We start from the raw sequence: 22,669 nt of genomic DNA, 5'->3' as shown, positions 1-22,669 counted from the left end.
TCTGTGGCTGTGATCTTGTAAGACATCAATTTCCTGCTGAAAGTCTAAACATCCTAATGAGCAGAAAAAAAACAATATAAATAAGCTACAATCAGAGTCCTCAACAAACTTCCTTTCTATCTGAAACAACTGAGGAGAAAAACGGAACATTCTGATTGTTACCAAGAATGCAAAGGTTATAACGAAGTCTGACGCCATTCGCCTTCTAAATATACAACATCCTTTTGGTTCAACAAACAGCACATTAAAAACCAGTATCGTTCAACTATCATGAAACAGTTCAGAGTTAATATAATATCTTTAAAAAATGCTTACTCTTCCCACATGACCAATAAAAAAGAAACACCCCCTTTGTTTCTGCTCTGTTCAAAAAGCACAAATTGCACAAATCAGAACCTGCCCAGCAGCTAAAAAAGTTCCAGATTCATTTTGGACCCGCCACTAAACAAGCACATTGCAAAGTTCATACCGTGACATTCCCCATAGGTATTAAACTTGTGAAAAAAAGCAATTCCCAGTTTCAAAATTTCAGAAAATAAATATTTAGAGGAAATATTTTTGTGAAATGGCACACATGCAGTACGAGTAGCAATTTCTAAGGAACTTGACAATGCCCGATCACAGCCAGAAAAATTGCTACTTAACCAATCATTTCCTGTCTGAGTATCGCAGTCACAGGAAATACTAGCTCACGGTTTGCAGTCAGAAACTGAAAAACATATTAGCAGCTACTTTTACTTACCTATTCTTAAATATACCACGCAACTTTTCCAACAAAAAACAAATAAGCACAGTGTGGTAAGCAAGCCATATTCGAGCCTGAGAAATTCAGTTCTGTGAGTCTCTTTGTATTCAGGCAGCTCAGGAGACCATTTTATTTAGACTTTTCCTGTTCCAGGAAGGCTAGAACTAAAAACATCTTGTGACAGGGTTTTCGATGCCTCTTAATCCATCTTTTGCAGAAGAAACAAAAAAAGGCTTCATGTAGATTTCAGTATTTCATATATTAGTTAAAACTAAAATTGTAACTCCAGTTCACCATGAAAAGTACAACAAACATTTCCACCACAGTGATCATAGCCAAGTGGCTCCACTCCTTTTGAATGAGTGCAGTTTGCACTGGGAAGAAATGCTGTGGCACTGAAGTTGTGACGTCTTCCCCAGGACATCCTGAAGTTCACATCATGTCTACCCACAACAATGGTGCGCTCAAAATGCTCATTTTCCAAATAAAGTAACTGCATCACCTTGAAAAACTGCATTGTCTTTTTAGAACAACAAACTGGAGCACGTCACAGAGAATGCACGTTTGTAGGATTTGAATGTTGTGCATATTTGTACAATAATAATGTAGCATAAACAAGCAATGATATTTTTTTAAAAAGTAAAATCAATTTTTTAAACACTGTGTAATCAGTACAAGTCAGTGTTAAGGTGACAAAACCCAGTCATCACCTTGGAACAATCACAGTATAAGTGACAAAGGTCATTTTGCATTTACTATAGGTGGCACACAATCCCCAGTTATTTTTTTGTATATATATTATATACAAAAACAAACCTTAGACATGTTAAAACAACAAAATAAAAACAAAATCAGTCACCAACAATGTAATTACAAGCGCACGTCTTAATTGAAACAAAATCAGCTACATCCTGCAGTTTCATGAATCTGAATGGCTGATTTACTCCTTTCTCAGTCCAAATGTCACAATACCAACAAACGCCCAATTACTGAAACACCGAAAACATAATTCTATAACCAAACCCTAGAAAACAGGTTATTGGGGCAATGATTTTTTTCAGAGCTTTTATTATAGAAGAATAAGGCACACCCAGGTCGAGAAACAGCAAATTCTTTTACCAGTATATACTTTTGCCACCTTCAAGGTTAAGTGTTACCATGCCTTTGGAAACAATATACTGTACTGGAGAAAGGGTTTATGATGGTTTACTGTCCTTGATCAATCTCTAATACCTTAGCTATGTTCTAGTCTACTGAAAGCATTCACCACGGAGCAAGTAAACCACCAGCAATTAAATTACCTTTTACCTCAGATGTGATTAATTTGACATCTAGTAGCTACTTCCAAAGACTGGAGCATAGATTAGCACACATCGACATACATGTTGTGATACAGGCTGATACTTTAGCAAACATTACTCACTTCACATTGCAGAAAGGCAGAATACTTTGAATTTATACAAAATAACATTCCTTCTAAATACATATACAGTATATGCCAAAAAATGTTTTAAATCTCAAGCAATCCTAAAGGATTTTGCATTTTAAACATCAGTCACCGTGGAGTGCAAGACTTTTCAGGGAGATGTTCAAATGCTGACAAGGTTTGTGGGTTATGACACAAGCATCATTTAAATGAAAATGGCATCACATTTTCTAGAAAAGAATAATTTACACTGTCAAATTCCTATTCCGGAAATTCCAGTAATGTCCGAAAAACATAATTTATAGATGTACATAGCAGTTTTCTCCAGCCTGCTGCAATAGAAACCATAATTTTGATGGACTGTTTTCAGAAACCAACAAGGAACACTTTGGAATTATTTTTAAGGAAGTAACCAAAGTGAGTGGAATAAATGCCTTCAGCCTATTTTTAAAAATGCAGCCCAAGGACTGCATTATGCATTGCTAGAATTCAGTTCAGACCTTTCAAGCAGTGTCAGGAATATAAAAAAAAACTAAAAAATTGAACAAAAAAATCTCAATTGCTAAATTTCATGACCTTTCTAAATGGCATTTTTTCCAGAACGGCTTTGACTGTGACAAGAATAATATGCAGGAACCTAGTGTTTCCAGTGACCCAAATTGTACAGTGAGCTTTGGCCCCCTTGTGGAAAGGAATGTCTTTTCCCTTAACTGCTTTCAGATGTTCAAAGGATACTGAATACACATGGGCCTACAGTATGTGGAAATCAGTTACTGATACAGATTGAATGGTAAAAAGAAAGCATTGACAAGACTTCGGAAGAGACTGCTCTACAGTGAACAAACCCAAAACATTTTGAACCACCAACTTTAGGTCTATTCATTCATGAGGTTGGGAAATATAATTTGCAGCAACGTGAATCTCTCTTGCAGGTTAAAGTTCAACAAAATTAATTTTATCTGAAGTCCATATTGCACAACAATTGGGTTTGCACATTCAGCGTTATTTCTTATTTGATATTTGATGAAAGATGTACTTTGACAATATAAACGTGGAAAGAGCTAAGTTTTTTTTTAATGAATTAGTCACATCGTGAAGGGGTCATTTATTGGGATTGGATAAACAAAGCAAATTATACCACCAGGAAGAATACTTTTTTTTTTTTTTTTTGATAGAGGTAGGTGCCTCCACAGTCCAGAGGCCAAACATGCTAAAAATCATTGGGATGTTAAAAATCAAGTGTGTGGATGAATTCTAAATGTGTGTGTTCTGAATTATGGCAGCAAGAAGAATTTTACTGAAAATTATGTTCTTCATTAAATGACAAAACAGTGCAAGTGGCTGCACGTTAATGTAGGCTAAATCTGCGGCAAAATTGTGGTGGTTTGGAATGCAAATCACACTGAAGTAAAGTTATATTTTGAAATTCTTGTACAGGGGCCAGGCAAATTACACTGCCCACAAGGTCATATTTCTGGCACAAAAACTTGCACGTTAGGATTCTTCTGCTGGATTCACTAAGAACATCATAATGCTATTTACCTTCAGTGGCCTTTATCAGACGTAAGTTAGAAAAATTCTCAATTACAAAACATGTACTGTACTGTATGGAGGGAAAAAAAGGAGAAACACAAGATGAAGTGTGGTGTTTTTATGAAACCAAAGAATTTTCACAACACATGTTTGGGGAATGCTAAGTGACCATTCCAGAATGAGAAGATCATTTTATCTGTGATGACATACATAGCCTAACTTTTCATAATATAAGTAGCATGTGACAATACCACACTGCTCTTTACAGTAACCCAAGAAACCTTAGCCACTGATGGATAAACATTGTAAGGCTATCTCCATCTCAGAACTGCTACTGGTGAGAGAACATCAGTGTCAGATAAACTGAATAGAGACATTATGAGAAGACCTCAATGCTACAGTAAAAAATAAATTGCTCAGAAAAGGGTCAATTTGATTGACACAACCAAATAATTCATTTTGTTTGATTTTCAGAGCTAACCAATAGTAAGACAGGATGAAGACTTATAACATTTATAGTTACACATAAGTATGCACTTTATTAAAACACTGACCCCAAAGTAACCCTGTACACAGTTCATTTCCTGCTTTTACCACACACAAACCCAGCATGAAGAACTGGGTTTTTATTTCAGTATTGGTTAGTGCTTTGAAATACTGACTCAATATCAGCTGTAAAATAATGCACAAAGTGATGACCAATGGAAAACAATGCACAGAAAACTAAAATCAGCAGAGGATGAAAACGAGCACAGGCACAGTTCTAATTGTAAACGAGTGCTGTAATAATCAGTGTAGTGCTCAAGGGGGAAGAAATGGAGTTCTCTTTAAACCCAGGTCATTAATTCCAATGTGATGGCTCAGTTTCTCACCTTTGATTTTGGCAATGACTGTCCCAGCTGCACTGAGAATATCCACAGAGTTGAGGGTCTGGTGTTTACCAATGACAGCTTTCAGGACGCGTAGCAGTTCTCCCAGCCTCTCGTGGACCACTTGATGTAAACAGTCTTGATTTTCTGTAAATGACAAAACCACAGCTGCTGAAGCTTGCTCAACCTGCTCTAGTTCAGAGCTTCCCTACGTCACGTGAGCAGATGCAGTTCTCCTTTACCAAAAGCAGCAAAACCAGCTACAAATACAGAGGCCTTGGAAGTGAACAATTTTGTAGCTCTTCTGCCGTTATCAAGAGGCAAGGAACATAAACAAGGAGTCACTTTTCCTCACAATCTTAAATACTGAACCAGATTACAAAAAAGTATATTCAGCCATTCTACATCTACAGTAGTCAGGTAAACAGGATGCTCTAACATACCTGTTTAAAGCCCGTTAGTGGCTTCAAATGTGTTTAAGGAATCTGTATTGCACTGGAACAAAGGTGTGCAAATATTTCCTCATTTCTGTTTGAGCTTCTTTAAACCACAGTAGTCACCTTTTTTCAGTATGATGTATGATGTTAACATTGCATAAGAAAACAACTGTATTTTCCACGCCCTCTATCATTTCAGTCTACAGATTTTATTCACTTTATGATCATACCAAAGTTCATTACTTTGGTTGAAAGAAAATGCACAGGCACCACCTATGAAAACAGCTTCGCCAATGTAAAGTGCAGGCTGTTCTGCACTATAATCACGTAAGAGGAAAAAAAGGTGGTTAAAAACCACAGATGTTTTGCAGCTCTCAGCAAAAATCGTACTTTTTTTTACATGCATAAAATTTCAAGTTTCATACTATGGGCTATTAGATGACTAAATCAGCAATTTGGCACACACAGACATTCTTACAAATCTTGAATTTCCCACAAAATAATCACATTACTTTGTTTCTCTGTCTGCTTTTCTACATTTGAAAACATAACTGCTGCAAAGTAAGGTACCACAAGCATGCATCCCCTGGTATCAAAGCTCTGTTTGTGCTGACAGTCTGCACAGGATTACAGAGCTCATGGAAAAGGGGATCAGGGAGATTTTAGCAGTCTCCCATTTTTTCGCCCTTTTTTCGGTACAGGACAAAAAGGGCCTGTAGTGGAACTAATGCTGTCGTGGAAGTGGCTACCATGACAATGACAGCTACACTTTGTTCAGGAAATCCAATCACTTCTGTGAACATCTGCAACGTGCTCTTATTTCATGTGCAATATAAAACACTAGATTATTTATTTTTAAAGAAAAGATGTAGAGTGGTAATTCAAATATCTGACGCACAGCTAACCCAGAAATTAGTATTTCAAGGAAATCTATTTTCTATTTTCAAAGCAACTACTACTGTAAAACAGCCCAGAGGAAAATGACCTTGCAGAACAGAAATAATTCTTTTACAGGAAATATATGTTTTTACAATTATCTTCGTTTTGTTTACTAAAAGCGTCTCCAGATACCCATATCTGTGACATACATGTGACAATGTGACAAAGTTTTAAAGAAATGTTCATCTTGGTTTTCACAATGTTTGTCTTAAAGCAATCAATCTTTTTTGCAAAGAATTGAATAGCTTCGCCAAAAAAAAAAAGCGGTTAGTTTAACTGAATCATTTGAATAGCATGCCCTGGGTTTACGCCAGTCAATGAAGTAATCTGCCTTTTGCCCCATCCAGTCACGGTGGAAACTGAACTTCTCAGACCTTACTGAATACACAAACGACCTCAGAACAGCACACATTCACTCTTTAGAATGTTTTTTGGGGAAAAAAATCCCTCTTCAAAATAACAATGAAACAAAGGTTTCATTACAAAGGCCTATATACAAGGTTTTGCTAATTATATTTAATTGTCTCCACCAGCACCCACTGCTGCTGGTAAAACAAAGAGTATTAAAATAGAGCATAGCAGCATAGCTCAAATAATTAAATGTTCATGGGGTTTTTTTTCCACTAAAGCCACAATGATACAAAATTTTGAATCCCCATAGCTACATATTTTAGCTGCCTTCCAAACAATCTTGAGTATTAGAGTTTAAAGGGACCAGCATACAGATAAGTGTAAGCGTTCTTCAGCATCTTCCCAGAAGTCCCTGCCAGACCCCAACAGGATATCTGGAGTCATATGCCACTCTATGGCAACTGTCTCCATCTGTCTTCATCAAGTGTCAAGCAAATCTACTTCCAGCACAGTTACCTGTTGTTTTCTTATTAAATGTTCTTTTGTTTCAGCACTATGCTCTATAAGGCATTTCTAGAGTGTCTGGAAGAAGCAAACTGGCTGTGCTGCCTAAATCATCTGAGATGCTAATCTAAATGAGAAATTTCTATCTCTTATTGTGGCTTTCATCTACAGGAGGATTTTCTATGAAGGCATTTGGCCTGTGGCTAGTTTTTTCCTTGGAGTTTGCACTGTTTGGAGAAAATAATTGGTGTAAGAATGCAGATGGAATTGGTATGCCAACAAGATTTCAACATTATGGAATTTCATTACAGAACAACTCAATGGAACTTTTAAGTTACTGAGCTCTCAAGAGTTAGTATTTGAAGTACAGCATGCTGCAATATGATTGCATAAATTATTTACACTCCATAATGGTAAATCAAGATTTAGGCAAACGCCAAAAAAATAAGAGCGCCTCCAATTTTAATGGTATTTGTTGCCCACATTTTGGGCACAGTTCATGTTTTATTCCAGATGGAAACCTATTACATATCTAATTAACTTTTTGCATGTATACATTAATATGTTTAAAGTATGAGATTTAATACTGCACCAATTGTATTAATCCTTTATCACAAACCCTCCTTTCACAATGAAAAGGACAGTAATAGTTTATTTTAAAGAAAGGTAATCTAGAAAGAAAATAATTAAAAGACACGGCATTTTCATAATTCCTTTTAATTTTATGCGTATGAGAAGGTACTATCCGCCCAAAAGGCACACATCAGCACTTGAGTACAGTATGTTAATGGGAGCCAGGCACAGTTCAATCTTTGGTCAGAGAATACAGTCCAATTGATTAGAAAAAAAAGCAGATTTCTCTTTTGACTGCTGTGGAAAGGAATGTGCCTGTATGGAACTGCTCTGTATCAGAGACAATATTCTACCTCAGAGGCCCCTACCATCCTGCCTACACGTTCCTCCTCATGGAGCACTTTCTCTTGAATGCAGCTGCACACCCCAGGTGAACTCCATTTTCTAAAGCCTGACCTCAAAAACAGGTCATAATCTGGGGTTGTGAAGAAGTCAACACTTGCACAGGGCAACCAAACAAAGCAAAGTATTTTTTTATTAAGAAAAGGGGGATTAAGGGAGAACTATTATTAAGAAAGGCTTTAATCAAAAGCAGAAAGGAAGCAATACCCTGAAGAGACAGGCCTCAGAACTAATACGACAACCTTATCGAAATGAAAATGGTTGAAAGCACAATTACAAAGATAGCGCACATGCTACCAAATAATACAGTAAATTAAAACCTATTACCATAGCCGTTTTATTCAGGTTGTGTGCCAAAAACCCAGCACACTGAAGAAAAAGATTATGCTGAATATTGTGACTTTGCCTTTGGAGTGAGCTCAACATGACATTCAGAACAGTTGCAGTGTTAGTTAGCTCTGAGGCTTTGAACTTTTCAAACCTACTGTACCTTGGGTGCATAAAAAAGACACTAGAAATAAACGACATTTAGAATGGAGGAGACAAGCTCAGGTGACAAAAACAAATCGTGATGGTATTTTTATGTTTCAACAATCAAAAGCAACAATACAAACAAAATATTACTTAGATATCTTTCAGTTATTGTACACTAACTCTGGAAGTCAGTCCAAAGCTGTGCAGTAAATTCTTTCTATGTCCCATTATAGGAGGCAAACAGATTTTCTCTCTCTTGGAATGGCCAGGTTTTAAGGGAAGAAGACCTTTTTATTGAGCAGCCACAAACATGTCTTATAAAAAAAAATGTGTTCATTTACACTGTCCAAAAAACAAATTAGCAAGCTATAAAGTGTAGTTTTCTACTCAGTGGGACACAGCATAATCTACATAAGATCATCACTTAACCTTGTGGCTCCTTTCAGGGTGCATATAATAGGCCAGGCCCTACTGCCATGTGAAAAAGCAACAGGAATTACTAAGTAAAACACACTTCTTTCGGGGACAAGAATAGCTATTTGGCTAAGAAACCTTGTCTTTGTCCAAGAGGCCATTTGCAAATAGTGGCCTGTCGTCTCATCGACCTGAGAAATAAGGCTTTAATAAGACAATAAATTGAGTTCTCACAAAGTGCAAGCCTTCACTCAGTGGAAGAAAAAAAATCAGCTTTTGAGTGGAGGATGGGATACAGAGTTCCATTGACAAGCCGCTCAGTGTAAAATCCCATTCTTTTTACTTCATGTCCTCCCCTGGTTTTTGTATTCTAGTTGCCATTCAGCTAGAAGCCTAAGAAAACTGAAAGCAGTCTGCTTCCATGTGTGAAAAATGAGTTGTCCTAAACAGTCATGAGCCCAGGATCTGTCTCACAGATAAAGAGGCGTGAGTACACCCTGCACTGATGCCACATTTTTAGTTAATTAGCGTCATGGAAACCCTGCATTCCAGCATAGTGTGCGCTTCTGCTAACCATATGAGCACAGCAGAAAGATAAAAAATAAGAGAGCTCTATTCCATTCACATTGCACACTACTGCAGTCAAATGTCTATCTATGCACAAAGACACTCTTAGAAACTCAGAACCTTAGCTAATTAGAATGCTTAATAAGGGTACAAGATGACACTTTGGTTAAATTAACTAATCTTTCAAACAAGGAGTTCTTGGATGCAAATTATATAATGGTTATTTTAATAGAATGTTTTTGCTTAGGGTAGCTGAAATGATTAGGCTATACACTTTACAGTCCACTGCAAGAGTTACTATCTCAAATGAAAAAAATGAAAAAACTTTGTTCCCAACTGCATGGAAAAATCTCAATATGTAAACATTACTTCCTTCCCATGGACGTGGCTGCTTTATAATTTTTTGACATAGTAAATACTGAAAAATCCTGTGATGTAACACAGAAATGATAAAATTAGACAATAATAAAATATTAAGAATTTCACTAAATCCATTGTGACACTGTGAACTTACAAAATCGTTTATTATCCGGTATTCACAAATTTCTAAACAAGCCTTAATTGCTACACCTTAACAGAAAATATTCAAACAAATTTCACCACACACAAGTTGAGGAGCTATGCTTACAATAAGATGGCTCCAGACTTTTGAAAGACATTCTCTACACTTTAAAAGTATTTGATTTGTATTAGCCTAACTGAAAAGCACTTTATCTAAATATTAACATGCTAAATTCCTTTTTACCTTTGTTAAATTCTTTCCCTTGTGATCCTAGCTATGTTCAATCATGCATTTTAATCATGAGAAGAATATATTATTTGTGCTTCAACAAATTTAAAAACAATGTAAAAACAGCACTGTAGTAAGCACTTTCTATAATCTGCTTGCGTGTGACAGTTGTAAAACAAAGTCCTGGAGCACTTTGATATGATATCAATTAAAAGCTTTGAAGATATTTAAACACTGCAGTGAAAATGCACTGAAAGCTAAGGAACATTTAAAAAAGTTCCAGCAACAACTTTTCCTGGATTGTCAACAACATACCATTACATTTGAACAAAAAAATAATTAACAAATGGAGATATGCTTTGGATTTTTTTTTGTTTTTTTCCTTTAAATCCACGGAAGAATTAAGAATACTTAAAAAAACATTTAAGTATTTTCTCAAAGACTGAAAATGCACGTCTAAATTAATCAAAATCTGACCTTTAAAATGTTTATTGTTACTGCTACTTAATAAATGATAAATTAAACCTAAATTGAATGTAACTGTAGTGGCAATGAGGATATTCTGTATTATTAAAACAAAAGCAATCACCTGAAAACGTTTTATAGTGGATGACAGATTACCATACATTAATCAAATATCAATTATTAAAATATTGTAGAATATTAGAAGAAGCAAAGGTGTACCTCTTTAACACACAAACTTCATTGCAGTCATTCATGAATTCTGTTAAGGCCTACATATTCTACATAGAGAAAGAAAAAAAGAAAAAGACAGCAGCATACAGATTATACCCAAATGCTTAAACTAAATACAGTCAAGATCTAAAAAAATGCAGAATAGCAAAACCAGCGGAAATCCAGTAACTGTTCTTCCTTCACAAGGGGATAGCCATTCCACCTAAATGGAATCACAGCATGACTAATTTTACCCTTCTGCTCTGAGATTTTCAACTTTAGTCCACAACCTCCCCCCACACTCCCTACAAAAAAAAAAGATGGCAAAGTAGAACACACGAGTATCCTGGTTTCCTTAGAAACTCGTCTTTCTAAGGAACACATTCCTCTCCCCACCCAGATATTTTTTCGCGTACAAAATTCAGTTCATTCACTGTGGAGAATCAGCATGCATGCAAAACAAATTAAGGCTACAGTAACACAGGATTTGCATGACGGCCATAATGTAAAATAACCAACCATACTATTATAATATTTATTTTTAAATCATAAAATAATTTATAGAAAACTCTTTTTAATTGCAATGCATCAACAAATCAATTTCTTTACTGTCAATCATGCCTAGTGAGGAAGGAAGCAGATAAACAAAAAGTATATCATTTCTTATCATTTCCTGTGCTACATGTACATTAAAAACAGCATAAGACAAAACGGTGCTATATTTATTGGTCACTGTACACTGAAGAAATTAAGCTAAATAATTTCTTAATACACTGTCACCAAAGGGGTCATGAATTACACCAACACCACATTTACTGTTGTGGCCCCACTACTTACTGAGTCAGGTTGCCTGAGAATCTGTGGGCTTAAAATGGCAAATAACATTAATATTTACATTGCTTTTGTTTGTACTTGAAAATGTTGCTGCAGTTTAATGAAAATCTAAGGAACAGCTATGAAAGCACTTCCATGCGCCGATTTACAGTGCACAAAAATGGTTGCGCCATCTTCACGGCCCACACAAGGGATGAAACACTTCAGCTGACAGTTAGAAATAGCTATACTGCTGCAGCCAGCCAACTCAGTTTACAACTCTCGCAATTATGAAGTGATTTAAAGTACTCGGCATTGTGTGCACCAGGAGAAGTGTGATCTAATGAATAGATGTGGCAGGCTCTCAGAATAAATAAAATTAACCTATAGCTCTCTCTATAAAAGCAGAAAAAAATTAAACCCTTAACCTTTTAACACATTGCATTCTTTCCAGGCATAATCATCCACTGTGCTGTTCTGCAGATGATTCTTCCTCCTTGGCCTGACCCACCTCTGTGAATTAAGCAGGCCACCTACGAGTCACAGTGACCAGGCCCGGGATTAGAAGATTACACGGTGCTTGTTAAGAAATGAACCTTGCCTTGTGGACTTCCCCTACAAAAGCAACCCTGCTGCTTCACCTTTGAAGTGCCCATTCCCATGGCCACAAACAAAAGACAACCATTAAAACCTATTCCGAAGGCAACACACCTTCAATGTAGGTCGAGGTCGGTCCACATTGACCGCCTCTTTAAAGGAAATGCACTGTAGCAGGTTACCGACGTGCATTAGCAAACTAATGCTCTTTATAGCAAATAAGTCTTCACGAGACAATAGAAAACAAATTCACACCACCATTCTGACCAATGAAATGTTTGACGTTGCACTGGCTAAAGTTTTCTTTCAAATTTTGAAACCTTTAATGAAACAAGCACACGATAAAAATATAAAATAGAAGCTTCAAATTAATTCTTATCACTGTGTTTTGAGCTTGGAACCTGTCATTCTATTTCCACTTAAATTTGAAATTGACAGGTGTTTGACACCTGAGCATACTGAGGTAATTCATGTAGCTCTGTACTTCTTTCACATTGCAAAATGACACAAGATACAGCTGATCAAGGCTTCAGTTTAAAGTACAGGTAGTTTTAAGCATTTGAGCAACAAGACAAAATAATCATAATTCCTTGCATTTATGTTGTGTGTATCATACCAAAGGATCCTACATTAATTTAGACAGGACTCCGAAGTTAATACCCTACCTGAAAAATCCCATGGGATCGTTAATGGAGTCAAAAGATCTTGCTTTCATCAGAAACAAGGTACCACCAACTGCATTGGTTTGGAAATTCTAGTCTAGGGAGAAGAGCACCACCTACTGGCCCACAAACACTACTTCATTAGCAACAAGTCTTTTTCTGGACCCTGGTCTCCCATCTCAATACAAACCTACCCCATCCTTCCTTACATTTATATAGTGTTTTCTGGACACTCAACTCAAAGCACTTTACAGGTAATGGGGACTCCCCTCCACCACCACCAATGTGCAGCATCCACCTGGATGATTCGACGGCAGCCATAGTGCGCCAGAACGCTCACCACACATCAGCTATCAGTGGAGAGGAGAGCAGAGAGTGATGAAGCCAATTCATAGATGGGAATTATTAGGAGGGACTAAAGTAAACCAAGAAATTACAGACAACGTCTACTACATATTACAGAAACAATTAGCAACTAGAACTAAAGGATTAGAAACTAAATTGGAAGGTCATCTGTATGGCAATACGATTCAATGGAATAGTATTTATTATAGTCTCCAAAAGGCAGACCTTGATTAACTAGTGTTTTGCTGTTCTTTAAAAAGAACAGTAGTATCTGACAGTGAGCATATGATACAATAGATTTCAATTTTCAGAAGGTTTTAGTAACTTTCTCAAAACAGTTCTCAAATTGCAGACAGTAGGCATTGAGGAAATGCATGTACTTGGATTCAGAACAGGTAATAGAAAAAGGCACAGATAAGGGAAGGATGCTTTAATTGCAGAGGTAAAACTAGCAGAGTACCACAGGGATCTGTATTAGGACCAATGCTGTTCCTAATTTATATAAATGATGTATTATCTGCTATCAAAATAACAGATGACCATCAAATACTGTTGAAACTGCAAAGGGTATTCAAGGAGATACATACAACACATTCAATTAATTGCCAGGCAGTTGGCAATTAATGTAGACAAGAGGAGGGTGCTACACTTAACAAAAATGATAATAGAGCAAAGTGTTAGAATTGCATAATGCACTAGTAAGCCTGAATTTGGAATATCATTTGGTGCTGTTGGTGCTTAAGGTACTACTTTACACAATGAGTTGGAACATAGAGCTTGAAACAAGTGGTTGAAGCCAAGCTGACACCACTACTTCCTTCAAGAAAAGACTGGGTGTGATCTTAAAAACAAAAATGAATAAGTGGTCCAAATGCCATCACTTAGACATTTTATTTTTAAAAATACACAAGGGACAAAAATATGTCAAGACAGAAAGCTAAGCACAGTAAGTCAATGAAGGAAGCAAGATCAAGTTGGGTCAAATGTCAGTTCCTCTCATTTAAAAACTTGTATATTCAGATTCCAAATTCCTGTATTTGGACATTAGAACACAAGCTGCACTCTAAGGAGAGGCCTCTACCAGTTAAACATTTATTAACCTCACTACGGCACACATGCAACAGAACGCATGTAGTATACAAAGAAGCAGACTCATGCAAATTGCTTAAGTGTAAATTCTACATCTGAGTAAGGACTCTGAACTCCACCACTTCAAGAGTTTAGTCAGAAAATTAAGACAGGATTTATGTTATTTACTGAAATCCTAACGTTTCCCATGAGCGTAAAACAGATTTTTGCATGCTTCTTTTATATAGTCTGCCAAGCAACAATGATTTAAAGTAGTTCCATATTTTGATTTAATAAGATTTACAATTGTTTTCACTATTACGATGTAAAATTTATTTTTGAAATACCATATCCCCAGATGTTGTTCTTTCCTTGGAAAGGCAAATTTAAAAACTTGCAGTTCTAATCCAGAATCTGTTTTTTTTTTCTACTAAGCCATCCATCACAGAGTCAAGGCAGCTAACCTTTCTCTCCTGATCCGGTCTGTATGGAATACTGAGAGCTGGTATTCCAACTATGCTCCATTTCGGAGAGCTCTGAAACTCCCACAGAGCAGAAGCCAGCAGCCAACATGCCTAGTTTAACCTCTATACCAGGGACCTGTGCTTTAAAATTTACGGCTCAATACGGCTACAAGGAGGATCTTGTCAAAAATTCAAAACAGCATCAGCTGTTTTTGCATTACTTTGAAACAAATACGTACCAAGATGTAAGCAAAGCACACAGCATGATAACTATTGTTTTCCATGTATTTGTCTTCTTTTAAAGATTGTTGTCCTCTTTTTGTCCTTTTTGTCACCTCATGTACTTCTCAAGGGGCAGAGGGATGGTTCTTAAAATCCTAAATCAAGATATTTCTAAATGCATCTGCAGTATAACTATAAGCATATATGTACATATACATTTAATCTTACTCTGTTGGCCTGTGTATAACTGTCAAATTTAAAAAAACTGCAATGAAATTAAGATGTAGATTATACACAAAGACAATTAGTGCTTTCTAGAGAACTTAACAATATATTAGGAATTCAGAGCTTTTATCACTAATTGGGGTAGTGCGTAGCACGGGTCAATAATTTAGTTGTATGCATTTTCTAAATGTGTCACATTGTTGAGCATATAAAAGTTTCTATTATATTGTTTTTAAGACCACAGAGATTTGATTACATGTGTCACCCTGTTTTTAAACTCTTCAACATCTTTATATAAAGCCTGCAAAACTACAAAAGATCAAACTAATTTAAAATTCTTTATGAATAATGCAAATTTCACCCAGTCATAAATTATCGCTGTCACTAACAATGGGATCAAGGAAAACACTTGATATGCTGTGTATGCATTGTTTCCATTAGGATAATTCTTAAGAGGCCCACACATATTCATCCCCTATAACCATTCCTTCTGCTCACAAACTAATCCCCCCCCAGTGATTATATGAGACACCCCACCTCTTCTTTCACCCCTTGGGTCAGCCATAATATAGCCCCCTGCTACACTACACGCTATGTCTGTTAATGTTTTTCTTACCCTACATCAAATATGGTCCCTTTTTATTTTTTAAATACGAAGTTTAGCATAATTACACACAACTGACAGGACCACTCCATGGGTATATTGCCCTTTTCACAGGAGTGGTGATGATAAGCAGTTCTGAGTGTTTCACAAAATACCCCGGTGTCTTGCTCTAAATAGAATTTAACACATTTGGCAAATCCTTTGAATGCCTAGCACACATTAACTGAAAATTTTATTACACAGGACTATCTTTCAACAATATTTATTGGAAAGCTACTTAGATTAAACCTCTAATTTACTTTAATAAAAAAAACCCTAAGAGAGCTTTTTAAATAAAGTATTGCATAAATCAATATTCTATAAAATTTGAGGCTCAGACTGTGAACTGCACAAAAAATTCAGTTATGAGACATTTACTCAGGTAGACAAAAATTGAAAGCCACAGTGTCTGTCCAGTTGAACTGTGTTCAATATTTCACTTGCATGTTGAACATCTGTACTCCATTATAGAGGTTTTACTGTGGTACAGCACTGTATAGATATAAGCAAGGGGTACTATGTAGGCGGAGCATACCGACATAGGGTAAGGAACCACCATAAGAAAGATGCACATTTATTATGATAAACTTGCAAATGTGTTGTGCTAAATCTACCCCGAAAACATAAGATGCATTGTTTTCCCTCAGTCATTAATACATTTCAGATATTACCCTAAAATTCTAGTGACTCTTCGGTACTGTAAAGACTTGTTCACGCAAGAAGACCAAAAAAAAGAGAACTGAGGAATCGGGACCATAATCTCCTTTTCATTGTGCCTTTTGATTTAGACTATCCTATTAGGGTAATTATCAATGTTATTAGCCTCTCCAACATATTCAGATAATTAAATAACAAGCCCGGTTAAATATGCAGTAATTGGGTCCTGTTGTACTTTTAAGGTTTAAAATAATTCCATGAACCTAAACCTTTGAATCAATCATCAAAAAGAAGAAACAGGTTCTCTGTGTGAAGTTTCCTTACACATCTAAGGCATTTGCCTTATAGACCTGTACCTTATAGGAGCTTTATTAAATCATTACAAACGTTTCAGCAGAAGGGTTGCTTCTGCTGCAGACTGTCCTAATCCAGAGGGGGAGTTCAGCCTGTAATCTGCTCCAGAGGATCAGTTTACTGTCTAGGTTTGTGATCAAGCAAAGCTATAAAGTAAACAATGACTTTTAATCACCAGTTTCCTGATGATAAACGTTTTTTCTCTGGCAATTTGTTTTTTAGTTCTTATCAGGCTTTCACCTTTTGAAATAGAATGCTTTTATAGCACCTAGTTGAAAGAAAACAAAAGGAGTGCAAATAGCTCAGACCATTTAAAGCTAAATTGCACTGTAAAACAAACCTGACACCAACACCTGTAGGAACATATCTTCTTCTGAAAATCTCTTTAATAAAAAGTCCTATCCTAAAAGCTATGATACATTCATCATATTTTTAAAATGATTCATTGCAGAGTAATGCCTTTGGGTTTTTGTGTTATTATCTTTCAAAAAGAACCCACTATTAGCCCACACTACTTAACAAATCCAAGGTATCCAAGCACCTCACTCAACCCCCATACACCAACTAACATGCCTGAACCATTACACATGATGCTCTTGATATGACTCACTCATTACAAGCTGCTTGTCTATTATCTGTGAAGTCTACTTGACTGTTCTTGGGGTCTTTTAAAATTCACTCTATTGCAAAAAAAACAGTATTACAGACTACTAATAAAGTACGTTATTGTAGTTTATTTTTAACTTTAAGGGACTCAAATTAAGTGTATATACAAAATGCCAATCACAAAACAGCAGGAAGTACAGTAGGAACCTTCAGTCAAACCCTTTGATTAAAATACATAATGTCAAATGAAGTTACATTTTCATTAGACAAGTTGCATAAGGTGACGTACAGAGACGTACCTACAGTATGGATTTGTGGAAACACCTGGATGCTGATGCTGATTTGCATCCAGATTAGTCAAGTCAAGATTATCTACAACAGGTGGGCAAATGTTTGTTTTAGTTCCAAGTTTCTTCTGACCAGTGATCCTTTCCTGCCTGGCTGAATCCCTGCTTGGAGTCAACAGCTCATGCAGCTTTAAGAGAGTAACACCAATTCATTTAATCAACTGAGCATTTTACACAGGCTTTACAAACAATGCGGTTTACAGGGATGAGTTTAACTGAAACTTTAGCTCTCCGTGAGGTCTTGCGAATTCTTCCTAACGAAGAAGGCACGGATTTGTGTGTCATAGCTTGACGGAGTCAAATCTAAAAGGGAAACATCCGACATGGAAATTCAGCCATAGCATTCCAAACTTTATTTCATTAATGAAAGTTGCACTTTGTGCTTCTTTTGAAGATGTCAAACATGCCATAAAATGAACAGAAATAACGCACTTGTGAACTTCTACTTGTGGCAGCCCGATAACATATGTATCCCACCTAACTGAGGCTCCACTTTTTTTTTAAATTGCCTCTTATTCACATTCCAGGACTGCAATTAAACACAAGAAAAAAAGATGGAGTGAGGGGCATTCAAATATATAAAAAGCATTGGAGTACTGCTTTTGAAAAAATGCATATAAATAAGATAGGAATTATAACAAATTATCTTAGGCTACATCAATATTAGTCACTTCAGTTAATGTAGAGTGTTAAACTTCCTTTTCTTTGCTTTATATGTATCCGCAGTGATAAATTTTCCAAACACAAACTGGCTTCACACAATGCTGGGTCTGATTTCTATGGCTCTTTAACTGTTCCACTTGCACCATAACAAATTCACTGAACTGCAGTAGCACTCATAACCATAAATCCAGCCTCTAGGAAATGCAGCCAGAAAACTGAGGCACAGTGAAGGCTGAGGTTTAAAAATGGCCCACAAATCTTTGTCCAAATGTGCCAGGTCATTAAACACTACAAATAACATGGAAGTCTATTCTGCCACTTCAAAAGATGCCCCCTGCCACACTTCTGTAGGTCAATTTAAAAGCAATATACATCTATTCAGTTAAAACACACACTGAGAACTATGACTTTGGCTTGTGAGATATGTTACAAACAACCCAATTTCCTGAAAGGACAGAAAGTGCTTTACAACTGCTGGATTTCAACATATATCAGTTTTCCCCAAATTTAAACAAAAACACCATATGCTGCCCTGCCCCCATCCAGCCCCCAGCTGGGCTATAATCTGCTAGTACTAAGTGATAAGTAACCGCAGGGAACTCCATAGCTACAAATTAATGTAATTAAATTCAACAAACTGCTTATCAAGACAATACTGCTGAACAGGGAAAAAGACAAAAATTACTCCTTAAATGCAGGAACTACTCGGAATGTTAGCCGAGTTTACAGCAAACGCTTACAAAGTAAGATTGAAACTCATATCAGAAAAACTCTTAAGACTGAATTTACAGTACCATGAGCTTAAGACCCGACAAAATTTGCTTTCAAGCCCAAAGTCTTTCATAGCACTCTTCAACGACAAGGAAATATTTAGGCTTCGGATAAGCACCGTTTTGTTTTGGAGGTCTAAAAGTCTTTAATTTTATAACATTCCGCCATTACTAAAAAAAATCACTAATGTCATTTTAGGTAGTCTCAAAGGACCATGGATAAAAGTCAAAATTTTCCACAAAGTAATCATGAAAAAAGAACAGGGTTTGTACCCATATAAAAACTTTCAAATGAAATAATTTCTTAAGTTTATAAAAACAAAAATTCTTCTTGCTACTCATTTTTATTGTTCAGCTTTTCATTAACCTTTAACTGGCTTGCATTAAAGCATTCTGGTAGTTATCCTGATAGCTTTAGTCTTTTAAAATTTGATTCATGAAGAAGAAACCTAAAAAAATGTAAAGGTCTATCAAATGTTCTCACAACATCTTGTAATAAACATTTCTTGAAGCACTTTATAAATTATGTAGATCTGGTTAGTACAGGTGCATTAATATACAAGACCTAATAGGATATTCAGTGCTGAGCTGCAGCACAGTATGGTAAAATTGATTTTTATAACAGTCAAATAAGCTTAAAATTAATTTGGTTTCAAAATGGGGAAAAAAAATCAGAATCGGTGTGCTCAAAAGTCAATGACAAAATGTAATTCAAGAGAATAGGGAGTTCTAACATTCTTGGATTATTGCCATACAGATTAGTCATGATATAGTAGAAGGAATAATGATACTGCACTGTACACTTTGTTAGAGCTCTTTGTTCAGCTCCTCTCAACACATAACACCTTTTCTGTCAGATCTGGTTGAAAATTAAATTGAACAGTGCATTTAGGCTTATGTAAAAGAATGATGCTGAATACTAGCTTTTCCTGATGAAAACTACATTTTACAACTAAACCAGTTGACTTTAAAAAACATTTTCAAAAGAGATTAAAAACAGAACCATTTTTTTTAAATAAGGTCATCACTGTATTTTATATTGCATTTTGAATAGCGGAATCCCAGAGGCAATTCATATATCAGATGTTTCTATGCAACAAAAACTAGAAGCTCCTTTGCATTAGTACTTATATTTTGAAGAGTAAAATCATTTTTAAAGGAATGTAAACTTAAAAAAAAACTTTAGAATTCTTAACACATCAGCATAGAGAACACACAAAATACAAATTTGCGAGCTGCAGACATGAACGTGTCTGTGTTTTTCTATGTTCAGTCCTCTGCTTTCAAAGCATGTCACTAGACAACGGAAAAGAGTAAACTCGCACTGAATAAGATGAGCATAAAACCTAGTGATGATGATGAAAAAACATTTTGACTATAGAGCCTTCTTCAGGTGAGACACCTGGAAGAGCTGAAATTTTTCTTTCTTTGCAGTGTGGAATTAAGCTCTACTTGTTTCTAAACAGAATGTTAACTTTACAGCTTACTTGCTGGTTTGCTTAACCTTGAACTGTTACAGTACACAGACTGTTGGGAAACAGTTTTGACTTCATGAAGAGGAACTTACCACAATATTTTCCTACTTAGAGATAGCTCCGCAATACTGACAGTGGTAAGGCCCTATATATTGCTTCGGGAAGGACCAGATTCTTGAAGTTTCACACTTCAATTGAAGCCACTACCATGCTACTTTAATCAGAGCCAACATAGTACTGTAATTAAAGATTTCCTCCCATTAACTTGTTAGATCTGGTTTCTAAGATCTAAAATATTTTCATGAACAAAGGAGTCCCTGAAAGGACTATAGTTGCAGTTACGATATACAGTGCTGTTGCGATAGACGGTGCTTTGCACTCATAACATGTTCACGACAGATAGATTAAGGCAACTTGAAATCGCCTCCATTCATTTCAACAAGACCCAAGGCCAGATGTACAGTAAGTAGTTTAAAGTGTATAATGTAAAAAAACCAATGTAAAAAAATGGAATTATTCAAGTTACAAGGTAAGTTTCTATTTTCCCATGGAAGGCATAAAACAAACCAGAAGCAGTTCTACACTATAGCAACTGCAATTCTCTTTTATCATTGAAAACATTTCACTACTTGTATAGCAGTTGTGATGCTTTGTCCAAAACCACAGAACACAATTTTAGATTACAATTCACACAACAAAAAGGAAGAGTGTTCAGAGAAACAATGAAATTTTAAGTGTCACTTCTGCATTTAAGATTATCAAATACCTAGCAACTGTTGATCTAAGGCACTATAGCAACAAGTGAACATTTGTTCTAAAGGAATGCAGTGTATGTGAGTGGGGGATGGTAGGAAACTACAGCTCTACTTTGGAAACTGAGGGGCTTTTATTTGCTTGTATCAAAATGATTAGCTGTTCCCTTAATAGCCCCAGCCATAAGGGTCAATATTGATTCGGTAGTTAAAAATACACTAGATAGCAAAACCTTGAGAAGCTGTAAGAGTGGGAAAAAAATTGCTACAGATTCTGAAAAAGGTCACTTTTCTTATCTCTGGAAGACAAGCACATGGAATTTGGAAGTTTCCCAGAGCTTTTCACATGTAACATGTAGCACATTCTATGATTAAAATGATATTCAAATAAGATTTGTGTGAATTTCTATTAATGCCATAAAACAGTTTTAAATATTAATTATTCTGACCATTTTCTAAAACCTTTATCCAATACAAGGTTGTTGGGGATCCTGGCAGGCCCATTCAATGATATTGCCTTACTTATATTTTATACCCAAAAGGACTCCAAACTGCTTTACATACAGTACAGGTGGGGGAACGGCTTCATCCACTGCTGAAATCAAGCCACCACCATGTTGATGTAAGGCAGCCATTAACTCCTCTACACCTGTGGTTCCCAGCCATGGTCCTGGAAGAAGACTGTGTGAGCTGGCTTTGCTTCCAGTGTTCCTTCGTATTTCTCCAGTGTTAATGGAGGACTTCCTTGATCAGCTTGTTTTTTTAGGCTTTTATTTAACTTTTTCCTTTGGTCAGTCCTGAAAGTCAAAAAACACCCTCTTTCAAGGGTATAGTTCCCAAGAACACACACAGAACTTGACACAGCCCAGTCTTCAAATTACTTGCCGTTATTTCTGACTTAACAGTTCTTATGAATTAACTGATGATAAGCAGGCAAAGGTGGGGTTGACAATGTATCAACACTCAAAATAAGAGTATTTTTCTTTACTTTCTGCAGAGGTCTAATTGGTTCAGAAAACACATCTTAGAACAGCGTTGAAACTCAAAACTAGGATGATACCAATTATAAATTCTGTTTGAGCTTTTAAGAGCCATAAGTAAATTAACAAATATGTCCCATGCAGAAAACTTAAATCAGTTGTGTAGTTAAGAACTTGCTGGAGCAAAAACCAGAGAAGACAATGTAGATACAGGACCAGGGCTAAAAACTCCTCTCTACACAACAGATCAGGTAGAGAAGTGAGGTGTTGCTTCAGAGTTTGCAAACCCAGAATGGAGCAAAGGATCCAGAATTAACACCACTCCTCCAGCAAAAGAGCCACAGATCTGTCATGACAAAGAAGTCAAGATTGCAGTTTAACATCTCA

General features: G+C 36.2%; 1 protein-coding gene across 2 annotated transcripts in view; it reads right to left on the bottom strand.

The window, feature by feature from the left end:
* Positions 1-22,669, bottom strand: part of arhgap29a (Rho GTPase activating protein 29a) — a 49,108-nt gene that overhangs the window by 17,505 nt on the left and 8,934 nt on the right. Inside the window, exon 3 of one of the 2 annotated variants that reach the window (XM_069194110.1) lies at positions 4,577-4,720. In XM_069194110.1, the coding sequence (XP_069050211.1) occupies positions 4,577-4,720 (144 nt within the window). Of the gene's footprint in view, positions 1-742; positions 1,120-4,576; positions 4,721-22,669 lie in introns of those variants that run through there. The other variant, XM_069194111.1, reaches the window with a different exon arrangement.

This window comes from Lepisosteus oculatus, chromosome 9 (genome assembly GCF_040954835.1).
Source record: "Lepisosteus oculatus isolate fLepOcu1 chromosome 9, fLepOcu1.hap2, whole genome shotgun sequence".
NCBI classification, from domain to species: Eukaryota; Metazoa; Chordata; class Actinopteri; order Semionotiformes; family Lepisosteidae; genus Lepisosteus; species Lepisosteus oculatus.
This window is presented reverse-complemented; position numbering and strand designations above follow the sequence as displayed.